Source organism: Pteropus medius, unplaced genomic scaffold, assembly GCF_902729225.1.
Source record: "Pteropus medius unplaced genomic scaffold, Ma_sr-lr_union100, whole genome shotgun sequence".
NCBI lineage: Eukaryota > Metazoa > Chordata > Mammalia > Chiroptera > Pteropodidae > Pteropus > Pteropus medius.
The window spans coordinates 1,078,904-1,098,522 of record NW_024351648.1 but is presented as its reverse complement, the minus strand read 5'-3'; the positions used below and the strand labels follow the sequence as shown (position 1 = coordinate 1,098,522).

Genomic DNA, 19,619 nt, shown 5'->3' with positions numbered 1-19,619 from the left:
GCCTTGCCTTGTCTCTTGGAGACAAAACTCCATCCACTAGTTCTAGTTTTCTGTGGGAATAACCCATTGCTTTTGCAGAAAGATACCTGGATTATGCATTTTTCACTTTTATTATCCTTTATGACTGTTTAAATAAACAAGGTATATAATTTTCAAAGTGGCAGTTTCACAATTACATTACAGTCATGTAACTCTAATATTAAATATAAATTAATATTAAATATAAATTAGAGATCTTTAGACTGTACTCTTCTAGACATCGAACTTTACTGACTTTTATTTGACCCTTTTAAATGTACTATGGGATTTTTTTAAACAGAAATTAAAATGCTTCCAACCTGTATTTACACATAAGTTTCTTACTAAATATGTCATCTTTTTCTCTTTTGAATATGAAACATTTATTAAAGTCCCATTGTTTGCACCATGCTACTGGCCACCCTATACTTTACATTTCTTGATGATTTTATGTAAGTAGAAAAACGTCAAACAATCATTGATGGCCCAATAAAAATCCCCAGAGCACTCATAAAGGCAGAGCAGCTAGTTTCAAAAGTAGAAAAGCACTAAACTAAAAGAAAGACAGAAAGCATATAATGTGCTGCAACTACTGGCTTTTTTCTCCCTAAAATGATCTTAATTTCAGGTCTAGAATCAGACAATAAATTTCTCATGCGTTTTTGCAGAAGCCAGTAGTTGAGCAGTTGAAAGTCTGATTTTGGTAAATACATCTTTCAAAGCCATCGGCAAATTCTCTGCTCTGATTAAGGAAAGGGGGCAGGGGGTGGAATCCTCACACATTTATTTATTCCCCATAAAGCTGGGTATCTTGAAGAGGTCAAGAAAAAAATTCCATTAAATGGACCGATAAGTGTCTCACTTATTTCGGAGGCGTAATTGTCGGCACCCTCCGTGGCGGAAGTCCGATGGGGCCCTCATAGTACTCTAAGTGGACAAAGCGTTCTCTGAAAGTGTTCTCTGACTTCGGGCACGTGAGCACGAGGCTGCAATCGCGACTAAAACCTTAAATTTAAGGCGACTTTCTCCTTCGTGTTCGTAGGAAGATTGGATCGGAATGAACACAGAAGAAAAGGCTCTGGGTAATAACGCCAAGTGAATCCAATTCGCGTGAGTGCAGCGATAGAGCAGAGCCGTTCGCTGTGTGAAGTCCCTCCACTTGCTCTATTTCTGGCACTAAATGCAGGAGGGCTGCAGGAAGTTCACATCAAGCCTGCAACAGCTCGGTACATGCTCAGCATGCTTAGAACAGACAACGGTGCCTTAATTCGAGAACCCTCCAATAGCGATTAGCAAGCAGTGCTACTTACGGCAAAGTACAATTCTGTTAGGAATCATTGTCAAGACTGTCTTAGATGGTTCATCAGATAGACTGCCTATTTGCTCAATCACAAAGAAAATTGTGTTTGTATCATACTTGCCACTAAAAACAAAAACGGCGCCAAAGTTTGGATCTTCCTTTCCTTAGTTATGTTTTTAGGAGTCCCGAATTGATTGTGAGCAGGAGTCCAAGCAGCTTTCCCACAACACTGAGACAGCACCATAAACCAGGAAGAAACCCCAAATCCAGTCTGTACGCGTGTATGTGCGCGCACACACGCATACTCACGCACACACACTCCTTCACTTAAACCGTCGTTAGCTTACCGACATAAAAGTTCAAATTACAACCCAGCAACGACAAATTCAATTTTTGGCCCGTTATGTTCAAAATCTGTCGCATCGTGTAAATAAATGAGCTCAAAACAACAACCAGCAAAAAAAAAAAAAAAAAAAAAAAAACTGGAACCACGATCCCATTTAGACATGCTGTTCGAATTTTCAAGTCTCTAACTTCAAACAAAAAAATAGTAAGTTTGATGACATGAAGAGAAAATAAAGTCATCATCGGCTTTTTTAGGATCCGATCCACTTAAGCACAGACCAAAATATTTGACAAGTTAAAAAGTTAAAAAAAAAAAAGAGGCAGATGTTCAGGTAACAGCAAAGCCAGGAGACTGTGTCTTTTAATAAAGCTATTATATGTGCAGGCCCAAATGAGGAGTGGCACTGAGGCTAGGGCCTAGCTAAACTATCAGCACCTGTTTGCCCTGAAAAATCAATTAAAGTCACACTTTTCATTGCACTCTTTCTCTCCAGTAAAACTTAGCTGCATCCTGAGACTCGAGCTGCTCAGAAGAAATGGACTTGAAACCTAAATCCGAGGTCTCGCCTGCCTACCCTGCTCGCAGTCATATAGACGAACCGCAGTCAAACGAGGCTCCAGGGGCGCAGGAGGAATGGGAGGGAGGAGGAGACAAAAAGAGGAAAGGAAGAGAGAGAGAGAAATTCCTACTTCCGTCCGTCTCGGACTGAGAATCACACCTCCTTTCGGTGAATTCCAATAATTTCTTCGAAGGCTCCTTTTTGATTTCCTTTCCTTTTTTTTTTTTTTCCTCCTTCAGAACCGAATCCTGTGCTACATTTTCTGTGCAATAGGAGCGATCCAACTTTGCAAGTTGAAAGCAAGGGCAGGAAAGCCGTCCCAAGTGTTTTAGTAATTAAACGAATATGCATAATGAACCATATGCCCAAAGGGCCTGTTCTTCGTGCGGGCCAGATTTTTGTTTGAATTTTTAATTTTTATATACAGATGAAACGTTCAGTGTAATCTGCCGATGGTGCGGGAGAACACGCAGTAAGGAAGGGTGCGAGGACCAGTCCATGCACGGGCAGGGACGGGAGACACTGGAGAAATGCTCTTCTGAAGATGTCGATTCAAATGTATTTTCCCCCCTCTAGCGATTTTCCCGTCATCTGCTCAGAGTCTTCAGGAGACACGAACAACGAATGCACTGACAGCTTTCTACAGCATGAATAAAATACAGTGCCGTCAGCTGAAAAGTGTGAAAATCCCATGGGACAAACAAGGATTTCTCTTTTTAAAAAAAATCCTTCTACACCCATCACTCAGACTACCATCTTGAATTACAGGAAATCCTCCCAAGGAAGCTACGTCAATGTTCTATTGCAGGCTCTGGGCCACGTATATTAGCGATCTGAACTGATCTTAGAGGAATTCTTACCTCTCACTGATGCGACTGCACAGGGGGTAGAAAACGCTCAGGGCCAAACGCAGGCCTGCACTCCCCCTTCCCACAGCAATACGCACTGTGAATTTGAGGAGTTCAATATGCTCTCTCAAACGTACAGATCCCCAATATTCCCTAAACTGCCATGGTGGAAGAGCTGGTAAAACCTTCCTTGAAGCTTTTCAGTGTCATTGAGAAAATACTGAGCTATAATCAAAACAATGTAAGAGATACAGAGTCTGATAAAATGACTGTGTCAGCTCTGGGACACATGGCAAGCTGGCATCAGAGCAAGCATTCTCTAGTGCAGGGAGGAGAGCTTTTGAAAAATGTGTGTGTACGTTTGAAGTGTAAAATGATGGTCTGGACAAAGTGATCAGGTCCCATGCGTGGGTCAGTCTTGTACACGCCTAATTCAGGAGAAGTATTTTGGAATGGAGTGACTGTGTGTGTGTGCGTGTGCGTGTGGGTGTGCGTGTGCGTGTGTGTGTGTTGCGTTGGTAGGGGAGGAGGCACAGAGGAAGATCTGAAGTTCACTATTCTCCACATCTTTCACTGAAATAACCTAAATGCAAAATGCCACCCTGGGCCTCGTGGCACGGAGACAAGACGAAAACAAGCCCGATCGGAAGTCACTGTGAAACCCTGGATTCTTTTCACCAAACGCCCCCCTTTTCGAACACAGATATGCTGTCGTTTTCACAATGTAAACACCAGAATGGAATGCAAAGCATTTAAAGAGTGAGTAATAATGGAACTGTAAATAACGGCTCTCACTGCTTTCACTCTCAATTCGGAGTTTCTGCCTTTGACACTGACTAGGTTACTTGATCTAGTGGTCTCAGTGGAAAGACAGGTAAACTTCAACTGCAGGCAGAAGACAAAAATTGACAAGGAGTGTCACCTTTCCTGACTGTTTAAATCCTTTAAGGAAGTGTCGGAGCAATTAGAGAGGGAGTGTAATCTTTGCAGAGTGCATTAACACTCTCCGACCTCCCAGACAATAGATCAGACCTCAGACACATAATGCTTCCCTAAGGCTTTTTAGCCCTGGTGTTTGATCTCTTAGTCACTCTGCGTGTGATACTACAGGTATCATCCCCGTACAAGGCATTATTCATGAGCACTGCTGTCCACTAGCTGACACTGGACTGCAATCAAGCAAAAAGCAGGAAAATCACCATAATCCTCAACAGCATTTCCTGTATCTTTAAGATGGGGGGTGCGGGTGAGTCCAAATTTCCAGAAAATAGTCTTTCACAATTCTCTTATTTTTTCAAGCTACAAAGTCCATTCTGTAAAAGTGCATCAGTTACATTAATATGCATAGGTTGTCTGATGAGCACAGGGTGTGTGGGGGCGGGGTTGGGTGACCTCCTAAACATTAGATGCTTTTCGTCTATAAGCTGAACTACATAATAGATTCATTGAGGAAAATACCATGTGTGATAAACAACACTGTAATATGCAAAAAAAAAAAAAAAAGCAAAAGGAGGAATCAAATAAACTCCTTGCACTGCAAGCTTTTAAATCTTCATTTATCCTGCAGGGTACACGGCAGGACGCACTGGTCAGGCTACAGCCTACTTCCTGATGAACACATCCTGTTCCAACTGCTAATCTCACAGTGGAAGCTTGGCTTTTACCATTTATTATAAACATTTTCAAGAACTGCTTACCACGATATATTTTTTTAATGGATTAGATTCTGGTCAGCCGCTAACAGAGAAGAGAACTGAATATTCTCTATATGAAGAGAGAGAAATAGGTTTTCCGGGGCTCTGACTTGCTTTCTTTCCACTGGCCTCCCTCATGAGTAATTGGAATAGCAATTGAAACAGAATATGAGAAGGCTAGGGGGTTTCTTTTCTTTTTTTTCTTTTTCCCTGTTCTATTATAAGAAATTCTGTATCCAATCGTATAGTATATAAGACCTTACTGGTCTTAAACTTCACTGTAAGACCTAGTGAAATGTTCCGAAGAGACACGAGACTGAAATCATTTGCTCAAGACACATCACAGTGGTCCGCTGATGACACTCAATATCTCAAGCCTAGAGCATTTAAACTAAAATAATTACATTTTCTTAGAATCAAGGCAGTTTCCACTTGCAAATGTGCACTGTGAAGGTTTTTTAAATGAAACTACAAGAAAAGAGAGCTGAAAATTAGCTTTATGTTTAAGCAAGTCACTTTAATGTTAGCATTTTCAGACCCAAACTTAAGAAAAAATGGCAAATGAAAATATATATTCGCAAAAAGCAATTTAAGAACTTTTGAACCTTAACTAGCAGGAAAGAATGATCTACTGAATGCGTTAACTTTGCTTTGATAATGCCTAATGTCCAAAATGAAATAACAAAAATAACTGAAAAACAATGTTATCACATCCACTCCGTATTTTCTAATGTTTTAAAAGAAATTGTTTATGTTGTATTTTTATCGCTGGGTAAAATAGCTTCCAAGAAATTAGTGATCCCACTCAGATTAAAACTAAGCTTCAACAATTAGCTGAGGAAGGAGATGTCCTCTGGAGACAACTGGGCTTGATATTCTGGGTTTGATACACATACACAGCACTATGCCTAAGCATCTTAAAACTCGAACGGAAAGGATTTCATGAACCTCACCAATGGAATAGGCATCAAATTTTAGCTATAGATCAAGAAAAAAAGAAAAGAATGGCTTAATATGGTTCTTTGCCACAGCAAATCTGTACCAATTTAGCAGTAATCTGGGTCTCGCCCCTCGTGCATAAAGATGACACGCCACAGCATACCTGAGAAACTTATTATAAAAGCAGAGATTACACAACATGGAAATTTCCTTTTTTCCTAATGTAATGATTTCTGTTTGTAGATGATTCTATTAAATTAAAAATAAATTGCTGAATTTAAATTCCCCCAGAAAGCAGTCCACAGAAATTTACCTTTGGGATTTTCATCATTTATAGGTTTCTATCGCCACCTGCAGGACGATCTTGAAATGAACTTGAGCAATAGCGAGGCTATTTTGCTATTCCTTTTCTTTTCCCATTTCCTTTCTTCTCTTCTCCCCGCCTCCCTCACGTGTGTGTGTGCGTGTGTGCGTGTGTGTGTGCGTGTGTGTGCGTGTGCGCACATGCACGCACGTGTGCATGTGCTAAACTTCCAGGAAATCAATTGCTTTTCTTTTGAAAACATTTACATTACTGAACGTTTAAAAATCATTAATGAAATGTAAAATTAAACTTACTGAAAGAGGTGTAGTTAACTGAAGCCACAGGCGGCTAATTTGTTAACACATCACGTTGTCTATTTTGCAAAATAAAAATCTGAGAGGGAAATTAGCTTATAAAAATTTCCTTACCAAAAAACGTGAGGCCTTCAATGGTTTCCAAGTAAAGCAGCTTTGGCTATGGAATAGTTTACAGGAAAGTTTAAAACTGCATGTACCTGGCTTATACTAGAGGGGAAAAACGTTGCTTTCGGCAAATACATGTTCAGTATGCTGTTGCTCTCTAAGTGGAAAATGAACGTAAGATAACATTTCAATGTAAGTGTTATAGGAGCCCAATAATATAAGAGTAAGTATTAATAGCAGAAGTCAAAAATTAAACCCCTCCGACACACAAAAACACAGATCATCATCATCGTCACCATCATGTCACCATCTTCACCGTCATCACCATCACCATAAAGTATCAATGGGGAAGATTCACCTGCAGTAGGAGATGGGTCAGGCACCTGATGTAACACCACCAATTTTTGTTCCTCCAGGGAATATTATTCCTCTAGAGTAGCAACTCTACAGACTTATAAAATATTTTCCAAATGTAAGACTTGAGGGAAAATGTGTTTTTAAAAGTGTTTTAATAACAAAAGTCCATGGCTACTTTGTTGATGCATTTCATACTCAGGAACTAAAACCACGATTCCCAAGTTCATGAGCACAAAGGTCAAACACTGCCAACATGGTGCAGAGGCTGGAAACAAGTCATGAAGCCTTGGAAAATCACTTTATCAAGCCTTTGAGTACCGCCTCAATGGATGAACACGGAAGACCCTACGATTTAACATTCTGTGGTTCCATGCTTTTCCAGGCTTAAAACAGCAGTCATGGGGGCCTGGTTTAAACACCAATTGACCTAAGAAATGTATTTCTTTCTTTTTGTTTTTCCTTGACAAAATGAAGCATCTTTAGCAATGAGTTGAAACAAAAACAATTTTAAAGCTTGGGCACAAATAGAAAAATCACTTTAAAGGGCCCAAAATATATGGATTTGAGGCTGAAGAAAATCCCAGTGAGATTAAAACAGTATACACTGCACAGAAACATGGCTTGATGATGACATAGTGAATCATATTTTGATTTAATTGTCTCTGTGTCTTTATTTATTTATTTTTTTTCCCGTAAAAATGAAATCCAGAATATCAGGCCAAAGAAAACCTTCCCCCCACAAATTAGCTGTGATTTAAAAAGCCAGTGACTCAACTGCAGGATTGGAGGAGAGATAGCAAAACACACCTTCCTAAATCATAAATCAAATGGCAAAAGTGCAATACAGCAGAGTAAACCCTAACCAGACCACAAAGAAGGTTTCTCTCCATAAATATCAGATCGGGCAGCTAGAATGATTACCAGGCTCTCTCGTAACTGTCACCTGTGGTGGGTCTAATTACAGGCTACCTCAGCAAGCACGCCTGCATCACACGGCAATAAAAGGGCCATTGGCTTGCCAAGCCCAGCCAGGCAAGGAGAACACACGCCACCTGATGGGGAGCCCAAAGATCAGCCAGAGAGACTAATAAAAATGACAGCTTAGGAACAAATGACAAAGCTTGGACTACAAAAACGGTGATATCAAATTAGCCAGAAATATGAGAGCTGAGCATGGTTCTTCAACAGGTCAAAAGCAAAGCAGAAAATTGGTTTTAACTGTTTTCGCACACACCAGTGCTCTATATTTCCCTCCTTTCCCCCCATCTCTCTCCCTCCCCCAACCCCCATCCCTCTATCCCTCTATCCCTCTATCCCTCCCTCTCTTTCATCTCTAAATATTCGTTTCCATTTTTGCATCGTACAAAATGTTTGCGCATCGACATGTCACATATGGAAACAGATGGGGATGGGGGAGCACTCAGGTCTCTAAGAATCAAAAATACCCGCTCCCCCCGGCTCCCGCCCCAGATTCAGGGCCTGTTGATCAGGGCAAGAGATTTGCCAGCTCCCTTCCTCCTCCCCTCGTTCTCCCAGTACTGCCTGCCTTTCGGCCCTTTTGCTAATTAGCACCATCCTCTGGATGAGCCGGGTCAAGAAAACGCTAGGAAAACACACCTCAGACACGATTATAATGAAGCTGGTAGGCTGTCTATGGATTCCGCCCTCTGATGGGGCCGCGGGCTGCTCTGGTCAGAGGAGGAGTTGGAATCAAGAGAAAGCAGCATCTGGTAGCAGACGGTCCGCAGAACTCTTCCGAGACGCATTGCTTGGATGCCTGCTGTGTGCCCAACACGACAGTCAGCAGTCAGGACGTTCACAAAGATGAGGGACTGGGCTGTGGTGATTCTGCAGCTCACGATGTCCTAACACAATCTTTCAATCGTATGGCTGTGTCGCACTGAATGATTTTTTAGCGTATGACATCAACCTGAATCTCTCCTATTTAAATTTTTTTTTAAATTTTCAATTACAGTTGACATACAATACTATATTAATTTCAGGTGTGTAACATGGTGATTAGACATTTATATACCTTAGAAAGTGATCACCCCAATAAGTCTAGTACCCATCCGACACCTTACATAGTTATCGCAATATTACTGACTATATCTCCTGTGCTGTATTCACATCCTCATGACTGTTTTTATAACTGGCCTATTTTTGATGTGCTGAACTTAGATTATCAGGCCAAATGTGAGGAGGACTATCGTAGCCTTAAAGATGGACCCACATGCTTTGGTGTTTGGAGGCTCCATGTGCTTTCATTAGTCTTAGGACTAGACTGAACATTCATTACAAGGCACATAGTACGAGGGTTTGCATTCCTACCTCCTCCTCCACCCACATCCTCAGCAAGTCCTCATGCGCCTCACCCTCCGCCACAGAACAGCAGCTCTGTGGGCGCGCGCGCTCACGCCCGCGGACTGAGGCCTTTCTCTGAGCTAGAAGCGTCACCTACCAGCGTCATATCGGACCATAATTCCCGCCCCCACCTGTAGCTCGTGTCATGTGCTTAAAATATTTCCATGCTTATGATATCTAATTTGATCTCCAAAGGGCAAATTTAATTTTTCTTACGGTGTGCTTTAATAACTTAAAGGTCACTGCTTTGGTTTTAAATATAAGAGGAGGATGGTAGAGGAAGCTTAGAGGAGAGAAAATAGAGGGGCGGCAAAGGATGTGGGACGGGGTGCTGGGAGAGTCTGGGAGGAGGGGAAGATGGGGTAAGAAGGAGGAAAAGAGGAGAGGAAGACAGACGGACAGATAGATGGACCGATGACGGCTTAGGATGAACATCTCATCTTCACATCTCAGCATGTGACGGTGTCTGAGCAGGGGGCAAACAGTGGTTATAGAAGCAGAGCGGGGGAGGGAGAGGGCAACTGGGAAGGTGGCGGTCAAGCTCTGGCTGGCTCGGACAGTAACAGGATCTCTAGCCTTCTCTTTCTCCAAGATTTAAGATCCCCAAATCAGGATCATGTTCAAATCAATGGGGTTTGTCTGGACAGGAGAGTGAACCTGAATCCACTGAATCCACTGAATCCACTGAATCCTGTGAAAAACGATGGCTCCTAACCAGAAGGGGCAGAGAAGGCAGAAGGCGTGCTCACAGGCGCATCCCAACAGAAAGCTCGAGGAGGCAGCAGGTAGAGGCAGAGGGTTCCATACAGGGCCTGGACCTACAACACAGACGGGGGAGTTAACCGTCGTTCACTTATCATCTAACGGAGCCACGTGAAGACTGGCAGCGTGCAGTGTTCTAGGACTGACAAGATAAAAGTCTCATGCTCACTAGTCAAAACTGGGATGCTCCCAAAATACCAACTGATTTCAGTCAACGTAGCTGTGATTCTGTCTGGAAGTACAATTCAATTATAAAGTTGAAAATATAAACATGAAAATATGCTAAAATAGTTAAGGTTGTCCTTTTCAATTTTCAACAGATAATCTTTTAATGCAATTACTGTAATTTTATTAAATGACATAATTAGTTAATGCCTGAGAAGCTGTCAATACAAGGGGCAATTATGTTGTAAAAATTATAATCACAATTTGCAATAATGGATTGTTCTTATGAAAAAAATGCTGAAAAAACTTTAACATATTTTTGAAAGTATATTATGCAGTTCTCAGTGAAAAGAAGATTTGGGAAATCATCTTATAAACATTAAATAAATCAAATATAAACTGTCAAATATTTTAGCATATTATATATTTATACATTTTGCATATGTGTGTGTGTATATCCTCTTTCTATACATATGCATATATATACACATACATATATATACATATATTTACATATATATATATAATATATGCATAATATATACAGAGAGAGAGAGAGAGAGAGAAGCATTTAAGATGTCTAAACACTATCTCCTCCTCCGGACAAAATGATTATTGTAACTGTGGTTTTTTTCAGCTTTACGAAGTGTTGTTAATCTTTGAGCCTCGAATGCACAAACACCTACCAAACAGGCAGTAATGTTTGCTTTGCACACCATTTGTGACTTTCACAGCCACCGAAAGTTTAATCAAAGGCAGGTACATCTAGTTGTGAATAAATAGATAGAACTTAAAGGAAAAGTAAACCATTTAGACACAGTTAACACATAAATATCTAAAGCATCAAAAAGACATCTGACCAGCCTATGTTAATACTCCATCTGAAAACAAAATTAACACTGTAGTTGTCATTTGTACCAAAGTAAATTCCATGTGAATATTCTCTGGGCCACGGAAGGAATCATGGAGAGAAACAATGCTCGAGGTCTCACACAAAATTTTTCCTAAACCTCTCACAAAATATTCAACAGAAAAATTTTTTGTTTCCGAAATGTCCTGTGCTTCTTCGTGTGTGTGTGTGTGTGTGTGTGTGTATGTGTGTGTGCGCGCGCGCGTGTGGGTATTAGACGAGTTGGTTCTGTCACTGCTGCTATCGTTGTAAGTTTAAAGTGAAATGATTTCTCAAAATTCTAGGACCTAAATGCTAAGAATTTTGTATATGTTGACTATCAGTAAGAAAATGAAGAATTGTATTTTTAACCTTATTGGGGTGGGGAAGGTTGATTGATGCTTTAAATTATGTATCATATTGCAGGCCCTGTCAACTCTGAAGAATAAATTCTTCATTTTTCTACACTCAAAAAATTCAGGAAAAAAAAGTCACAGATGTTAAAATCATAGCTTTATGAAGATTCCCATTGATATATGGTAGATTTAGATTACTTTTAACATCAAATGTCCAAGAAAAAAATTTAATAAAATAAGGAATCCATCAATGCCCTGCAGATTTGCCTCCCTTAATGCAATAGGTGTGTGCCTGAGAGATTGGTGGAAATACACAACTACATAAATGCAGTCCTTTCTTACAGCATCAGGAGATCTTCGCTATTTAAAGCAATCTTCTGATGATTTATTATCATATGAAAAATAATGCATTTATGCCACAAGATAACTTTGAGTTTTTCAACAGATCTATTGGGGGGGGGTTATAATATATAAGTACCCAATAGAAAAACAAAACAAAAAACCATAGACGTAATTGGTTCTACAATACAAACGTCACGGTGCAAAATTATCTTTCAGGAACAAATTCGATTCATCTTAACTATCATCAAATAATGTATTCTCTCTGAGACATGGGGATATACAATATAGCACCCCCCCACACACACACTAGAAATAGGGATCTATCTCTCTGATCACTACTGTTTTAAGATGTTTCGAAGGACTGTATTAGTGGAGATAGTTAACTCTTCTCTACTCCAATTTCTTGCTTTGAACAACCTGGCATTCTTTAAGAGAAACTAAAAAGCATGGCCCTTCATTTACCTGTTTTTAGCCTTTATGCTCTCCCTGAAAACCCTGTGATATCATCTAAAAGCTTTCCCAAAAAGTGGAGAAAAAAAAAACTCAGACTGCAATTTGGGCCTCAGCCTAGGGCCAGACACTGAGGTTTTCCAGACCATCAAGCTGGGCTCCAGGGGCGTCACATGCATGTGATTCCCAGGGTCTGGGCTGTCCCCCAAAGATATCACAGACGTTTCCACCTTTGGCTTCTCTAATTCTGGCTCCATCTCTTGTGAACATAATGACTATGACTGAGCATCATCTCCACTCATATGAGAGCTCTTGGAATAGGCCTCCCTCTCATTCATAACATCTAAATACACATCTAAAATGACCACTGTGGTGGTCCCTAGAGTCATCGTCCTTTGTCTAAATACAAGGACCACGATCACTGCATCCTGGCATCAATGAAAGGCAGTATACCCAATAGCTGTTATGAGAACTAAATGAGTTAGCATTTGTAACATGCTTAGCAAGCACTGAAACAATATTACCTATAAAATATTCCTAGAGTTCGAAGTCTGTGTGTGTCTGTAAAATACCACATATATTTACAAATCCATTCATAGAGAGATGTTCAGATGTCTTTCTTCTTGGCATGATATTTTAGCTACACTTGGCCTCTCTCAATAAACTAACATCTCATCCTAATTTGCCTTTCAATTGGAAAATTGAGAGTGTGACTTTTTGAGCAAAAAGATACACACACACACACACACACACACACACACAAATACATACATACAAATAAGTCAAGGTCACAGTAAAATATCTAGAAAACTGAGAGGAAGGAGAAAGACTCAAAGATACAATGAACAAAATTTTCCATAATGATCCTAAAAAAATTGAGCCTGTAGAAGTGTGATTTGGAATGGTTTGACCACTCTAAAAAACAAAACAAAACCAAACAAAACAACCTAAATTTAATTTCTTACAAGAACAACAGATTCAACGGCACACAGAAACATTCACACTGCAGCAGGCAGTGAATTGAGGAGAACTTTCCTGTCTTCGTATTGGGACTATGACCCCCCGCCCCGTGTACATGAAGAGGGGAGGTTTATGCTTGAACCATCCTACGAGATAAATTCTCCCAGTGTGTCCGTCTACTCTGGCCACTGTGTGGGCCTAGATCTTGGCAGGCTGCTGTCCTTTAACTCCTGCTTTCAACAAGATATGATCTATTCATATACACATCCAAAGGAATTCTTAGAAAAATGTTCGGTTTGCTTTCATTAAGTCCTGAAATTAAGAGCCAGAATATACTAGACAAAATCCTGTAACATTCTTGCCTTGTGTCATCTGAAAATACAGACATTAACATGATGTGAACAGGCTGTTTTATGTTATCTGACAACACAGAAGTGAGAAGAAAATTCCTCTATTTCTGCCCTTAGCTGGTGGCGCTAGGGCCACTTCCTGTGCCTGGAGGAGAAAGAAAAGCTCCACCGGGGATGCTTCAGCCAAAATGGTTCATTTCACACCTGTGCAGTGAACCCTCCAATATCACTTATCCTAATTTCTAAGGTAGAAAGGCCTTCAAGTTCAGTCCTGCTATTTAATAATAAATCCTTGCCTTAAGACCTTGCTTCAGATCACCACGAAACTGCTCTACCCCTGTCATGCCAGGGCGAGCAGATGAAGCATGAACAAATGATCACACTGATGAATAAAGGCCAGGTAGAGCATTCCGTGCTCAGCAGACGACAGGACAACATCGGTGTGCACCACCGATGGCACACATGGCACCCTTGATAGTGGAGCGAGAAAGAGAAGCAGCCAGACTTTGGTGCCACAGCCTCCCTTCCTCTCTGGCCCAGGTCACCTGAGGATTCAACATTTTGCAGAAAGACAACCCTTAATGGAGTCACGCAGTGTCGAGGGGCACAGTGCCATAGCCAACAGTACTCGATGGGCAGCTAATTCGAGTCTGTAGGCAAGATCCACGAAAGCAAAATGTTCTCCAAAAAAATGAAGGCTGCCCATAATCCTATTAAAAATAACAATAAGTGAGACCAAAATATATCTTATAGTTTATCCTAAAAATGCATTTTTTACATGCTCTTGCTTCAAGAGCAGAAATAGTTCTGCAGAATGACCCACCACCCCAGTAGCAACGAAAACATTCTCTAATAAAATCACACTTCGTCAGCGTAGGGAGGGGAGATAGCCACCCCTCTACAGATGCAGTCTCCACCACGGCTGGTCAAAGTAAATGCAAGGGAAATGTAGACTTTCAAATTAAAACTTGAAAATTACGCGTGGTTAAGTGAGCGCTCTTCCTCCCACTACCTTCGGGACAATCCGGGGAGAGAGTTTATACATGCACCACTGCTAAGAGACTCAGCATTTTTTCAATGATGTCCGATGGAAAATGTCCCCCACACAGCAGGGCTTCCCACGGTGTCATGAACCCACGCATCCCCACAAAAGTACACTTTGGCGGACCAGCAAGATGACCTCCATCTTTATCTTTCTTTCTCGGGGCCTCAGATTTGAAAGGCCAACGTGGCAGCCTGTGCCTGCCAGCCTGGCAGACAGAGGGACCAGGCAGTGCGGAAGTGGCCCCACTGCCAAAGCTCCTTCCCGCTTGGAAGTCCCCATGTTAGACGACCTATTTCTATTCATTTGTTGTAATCTTTCTTCAGATCAAGCCGGCAGCCCATTAATCATTCCTGTCATGCCACTGCAGAACGCAGTGCAATGGATCTGTTTTTCTAAAACTCACAGCGCCAGAGACTAAGCTCGAGAAAAAGGAAACCCTCTCTCTGCAGAGGCTGGGGACTGACTGGAAGGAGCCACCAATTGTGTTGATTTGCCCACGTTTATCCAGAACCACGCAGAACATTCTGTGGAAAGTTCTTAAGAGAACTCAGGTAGAAAGGGGAGGTAGAGAGGCTGAAGAGGATTCCAACACGTGAAGCCCCAAGCTGAGGATAACCTGAGAAAGAGAAGTGGATGAATAAATGCCAAGAGAAAGACAGATGTGAATTAATAAGGTTCTTATTAATGTTCCTTATTAAGGCCAATTGTTTTAGCAACTTCAGACCAAAGAAAAAGTATATTAACGGTCAAGGCTGAAGCCATCGTAGGCGCTCTACATCCTGAAGCACTGAAAATACTAAAATTAAGTCGACCAACAGAATGCTCACCAATGACGAGGAAAAAGCCTCTTAAGGAGCTGACATACTTGCTCCATAAGGTGGAAGTGGCCTTGAACTCACTGACATCTTGGGCTAATTTTTTTTTTTAAATGAGGGCATACCTTTGGGATAAGAGAGAGCACTGGCAATGGAAAACAGGAGACAGAGGGACCGTGATCACAACCCACATGTCGTATCAGGTCCTATTGTGATCTTTGCACAGGATGGAAATCAATGGCAGGATACAACATGTACAAGAGAAGCCACCGAGAGGCTTGGCTTCTCCGCCCATGTTCGATCTTACCAATGTGATCAAGCGTAAGTCCCTTTACAAATGAGGAAGAATCCCAGAGATGCAAAAGGAGGACATGGTGCCAACTTTCAGGTCCTTATAAGATCCTTGGACTCTCCGTGGTTGACTTAGGTGACGCTAAGATCTCTTGCAGCTCTGAGACTCTGAGATTTCATTAAGCTTATGCGGACGGGCTGACATTATCAGCGAGAAGTGTATGCATTTCACACGCGTTAGTGTTCTCGTTTGTGGTGTCGAGTCAACGTGTAACGTGTAGCAATCATTTATGTCTCAAGTGATGTGATATAAATAAATGTTTTTTTATGTCAAAGTTGGTAAATGGTTTACTTAAAACATAATTAGAGCAATTTCGTCTTAATTTAGTCATGTGATTTTTTTTTAACCTTCATTTTTCAAAAAACACTGGCATTCACTGGAACAGGAGGAGAGAATTATACACAATGTAGGGACTATACGGACATAGTTACACCACCACCACAAAAACATTTAAAACTATATAGAACATTGACTCTCTTAAACTTGCCAAGAAGTAGTATATAAGTAAGATCTGGGTAACTTAAGAAATTTCCAAGGGTAAATCTGACATAAGTACTATCTTAGAAAGACATCTACATAATCAACTGTTATAATATATTTCAGAAAGATGAGGAGATACCATTTACATTTTAAAGTTTCCTTACAGGTGTGAACCTCAGCTAGGTTGAATGTATATTATTCTGCTTTATGTCAGTAAAATAAAACCTACCTGCATTTGGATTGGGGACTGAGGAACAAATAATATGAACATAAAAAAAGAAGCTTACCACGAATGCTACTGCACTTCTCAACGTGGACTCCCACTGGAAGCAGCTTTTAAGGAATTGTATTGTATTCCATATTGCCATGGTGATTCTTTTCACACGGTCTACATCTCTTGATAAGATCTGATAAAAAAAATGGAAAATAGGGAACTAGATTTGAATACTCCAAATATTATCTTTAGAGCAGGCATCTTGGTCATTCAAATTGTATTTTGTATAGCTGCCAATTAAAAAAATAGAAAGAAAAAGTCTTAATGTTTTTTCTAATATTCTTTTTAAAATATGATCATCCACAGAGGAAAGAAAAACCCAATGCATTTTATAGTTTCTTTACTGAACAATACCTGTTTCAATAATGTTCATCAGAAAATGAGCTGGCAAAAGCTACAGAAGCCAGACACTGTGTGTGTGTGTGTGTGTGTGTGTGTGAGAGAGAGAGAGAGAGAGAGATGTGAGAGAGAGAAAGAGAGAGAGAGAAAGAGAGAAAAAGAACAAGTGTCTCTTGTTTAGCTTAGAAGGAAATGGACAGACTTAAAGAAACGTACAAGCATTCTAACTCGCAGAGTGCAGAAGCAAAAGTCTACGGAAAAGTATAGTTCTGGGAAGGGATTGAGTTCTCTCACCTTCTAGCTGTCTAACCCTGGGCCAGTGTCTTAATCTCTCTTTTATACAACAGAGCTGATATTAGTGCTAATCTTGCAGACTATGGAGAGAATTAAAGGGCTTAGACACTGCCTGTCACGTAGTAAGTGCTTTTAAGTATTTGCATGATAAGCACAAACTTCAATTTTATGAAAATTTTGGGACACCTGGTGTTGGGGGACACCTAGTGGTGAGAACCACGCAGGGAGGAAGCCAATACACCCCAGGATCTCAGTCCCAGGTCCCCTGGTGCTCTCAGGGCCTGAAGCCACCCCAAGAGGAGGTCTGTGTTTGGCAAAGGAAATATCGTTTCTCCCAGCTGTAACAGATTCATTTCAACTTTTTTGCAAAGCAGCTACCCCACCTACCTCAACTCGGGTTTTAACTTTCAAGTAAACAGACAGAAAGACAGCAATAATAATAACGAAATAAGAGGTTGACTCAGATTACACAAAACAAATATTACACTCGATGCTATGGCAGACCTAAGCAAAACATTTGGATGCTCCCTCAGAAGACAGTTAAGGCCTTTTCTAAGTGTTTTCAGTTCACAGGAAGCAAAAGGATGATAAGATGCCTTTCTATTTAACTGCTTTATGTCTTCCACAGCTGCTCGCCCCACAGGAAGTGGTGGAAGTAATAAACACTTTTAAAGGGGACACTTTGTTCTTTGTTACACAACTGAAGAGGGACAATAGGTACAGAGTGAGATCCTGAACTGAGTCTGAACAGGACAGGGAGGTACACTGAAAAGAAATGTAAAGGTCATGCTGAAAAAAAAATGTGACACTTCCCCAGCGGGGCCCAGAGCTTCACTTTTGGTTGAGCTAATGAAAGAGGAATTGAGACAATGGGCAGAGGGAGGGACAGGTAATTCGAAATGAGATAAAACACCGACGCATCTCAAATTTAGGCCATCCAAAATTAGTAGGAGCTGCTGTGGGTGAATCTGAGGCTGGGGTCTCTGAACACCCTCTGGGTTATTTTCTTTATGAACTCCACGGGCAGAATACCTCCCCGAAACTTCGAAAGACGGAGACAGAAACGACCATGATGAAAGGAGGGTTTGGAGGGCAAACGAATCCGGCAGAATGTTCATGGAGGCTGACGCCGGGAACTTTTGTTTATAGGATGATTCGGGACATTAATGGAGGGCTGATGCCTTCTGTTTCACCCAGTTCATCTGGTTTGAGACCTTTCTTATTAAGCTGACTGAGGTCCTTGTTTTAGAAGGGAAGGGGAGACCAGGAGAAAGGAGTGGAGAGGTGGGGATCGAGAGGGGGAAGGGAGGAGGAGGAGGAGGGGGAGGGGGAGGAGGGGGAGAAGAAGAGAGAGAGGCAGAGAAGGGGAGGTACCAGCAAGCAACGACCAACAGTACTTAGGTGCTGGATGCTGAGTGCACCACAGGCCAGTTCACCGTAGGCACCTACCTTTTTGGACAGCTTGCGACTATCCTCAACGAAGCGCTTTTCTCTGGGACTGAAGGTCCTAATACTCGCTTTGACCTAGAAAGACATCATTGTTAAAAAGCATAACATTTCTGTGGACTTCGTTCTTCTCCTTCCTTCTTAATGACTGAGAAGAACGTAGAATCCGACACCTTCCGAGTCCAAGGCCTTTGGCAGGGAGCACAGAAAAATGGTGGCTCCCCTGTGATCTGCAGGTGTTTCTGGGGATCATTTCATGAGCACTATGTCGCTGGGGTGGGGCAGACTGCGTCTTGGGGACTCCAGAATGTTTGCAAATCAGTAGAGATATTTTAAACTCCTGCAGATTGGGATCTCAAACCAAAGTCTCTAAAAAGTAAAACTTCCTTTCACATTGACGTTTTGAACTAATGCTCTCACCAACAACATCTTGCATGCGAAAATCAGCTTCCAGCTTATAAAAACATCTTTCCCGCAGACAATCTCATTTCTTCTCAATGATGTGGAAAAATAAGTAGACGAGTCATTTTAGCCCCATTGGATAGGGAATGAACTGAGGCTCAGAAGGATGTTAGTGGTTTGTCCTAAACAACATACCGAGGAAAATTTCAAAGAACAACATTCCCGTCCCTCTCCTCTACATCAGATGGGCAACTAAAAAATTACTTCATTAACGTAGTTTCTATTTAAGACTTTTACCCCCTAAAACTCAGGTTTTACCTGTGGGTGTCGTAAAGGTCAAAGAAATGGGGAAAAGAGGACGTAACAACAGATGCCATAGTGGAAACTGTGCCCAGAATTCTAGCACGACTGGAAATAAAATATGCAATTTCCCTGGCATTGATTTTGTGAGTAATTTCTTAGAGATACCAAACAAGAAGCGGTACAGCATAGGAATAACTTCAGAGTCAAAAGATCTGGAACTGGATCCTGATTCACTCATTTATGAGCAAATCAGCTCTCCTGTTTAATTCCATTCACTCGTGGTAAAAAGGCATTAAAGACACTGATTTACCAGATCGATTGTGAGGGGTAAGTGAAGTAATGTCAGAGTCTGGCACATTGCAGGTGGCCAATGTTACCCTACGTTCATTTATACCACCAACTGAATTAACCTGTGCTCTCCTTTCCCTTTCTAGAACCTTCTGC

At 41.2% G+C, this 19,619-nt stretch overlaps 1 protein-coding gene across 7 annotated transcripts in view; it reads right to left on the bottom strand.

Annotated features, from left to right (window-relative positions):
• Window positions 1-19,619, bottom strand: part of MCTP2 (multiple C2 and transmembrane domain containing 2) — a 161,682-nt gene that overhangs the window by 26,390 nt on the left and 115,673 nt on the right. For all 7 annotated transcript variants that reach the window (XM_039844054.1, XM_039844055.1, XM_039844056.1 and 4 more), the window contains 2 exons: window positions 18,474-18,548; window positions 16,405-16,524 (listed from right to left, as the gene is read on the bottom strand). In XM_039844054.1, coding sequence (XP_039699988.1) covers window positions 16,405-16,524; window positions 18,474-18,548 — 195 coding nt within the window. The remainder of the gene's footprint in view (window positions 1-16,404; window positions 16,525-18,473; window positions 18,549-19,619) is intronic.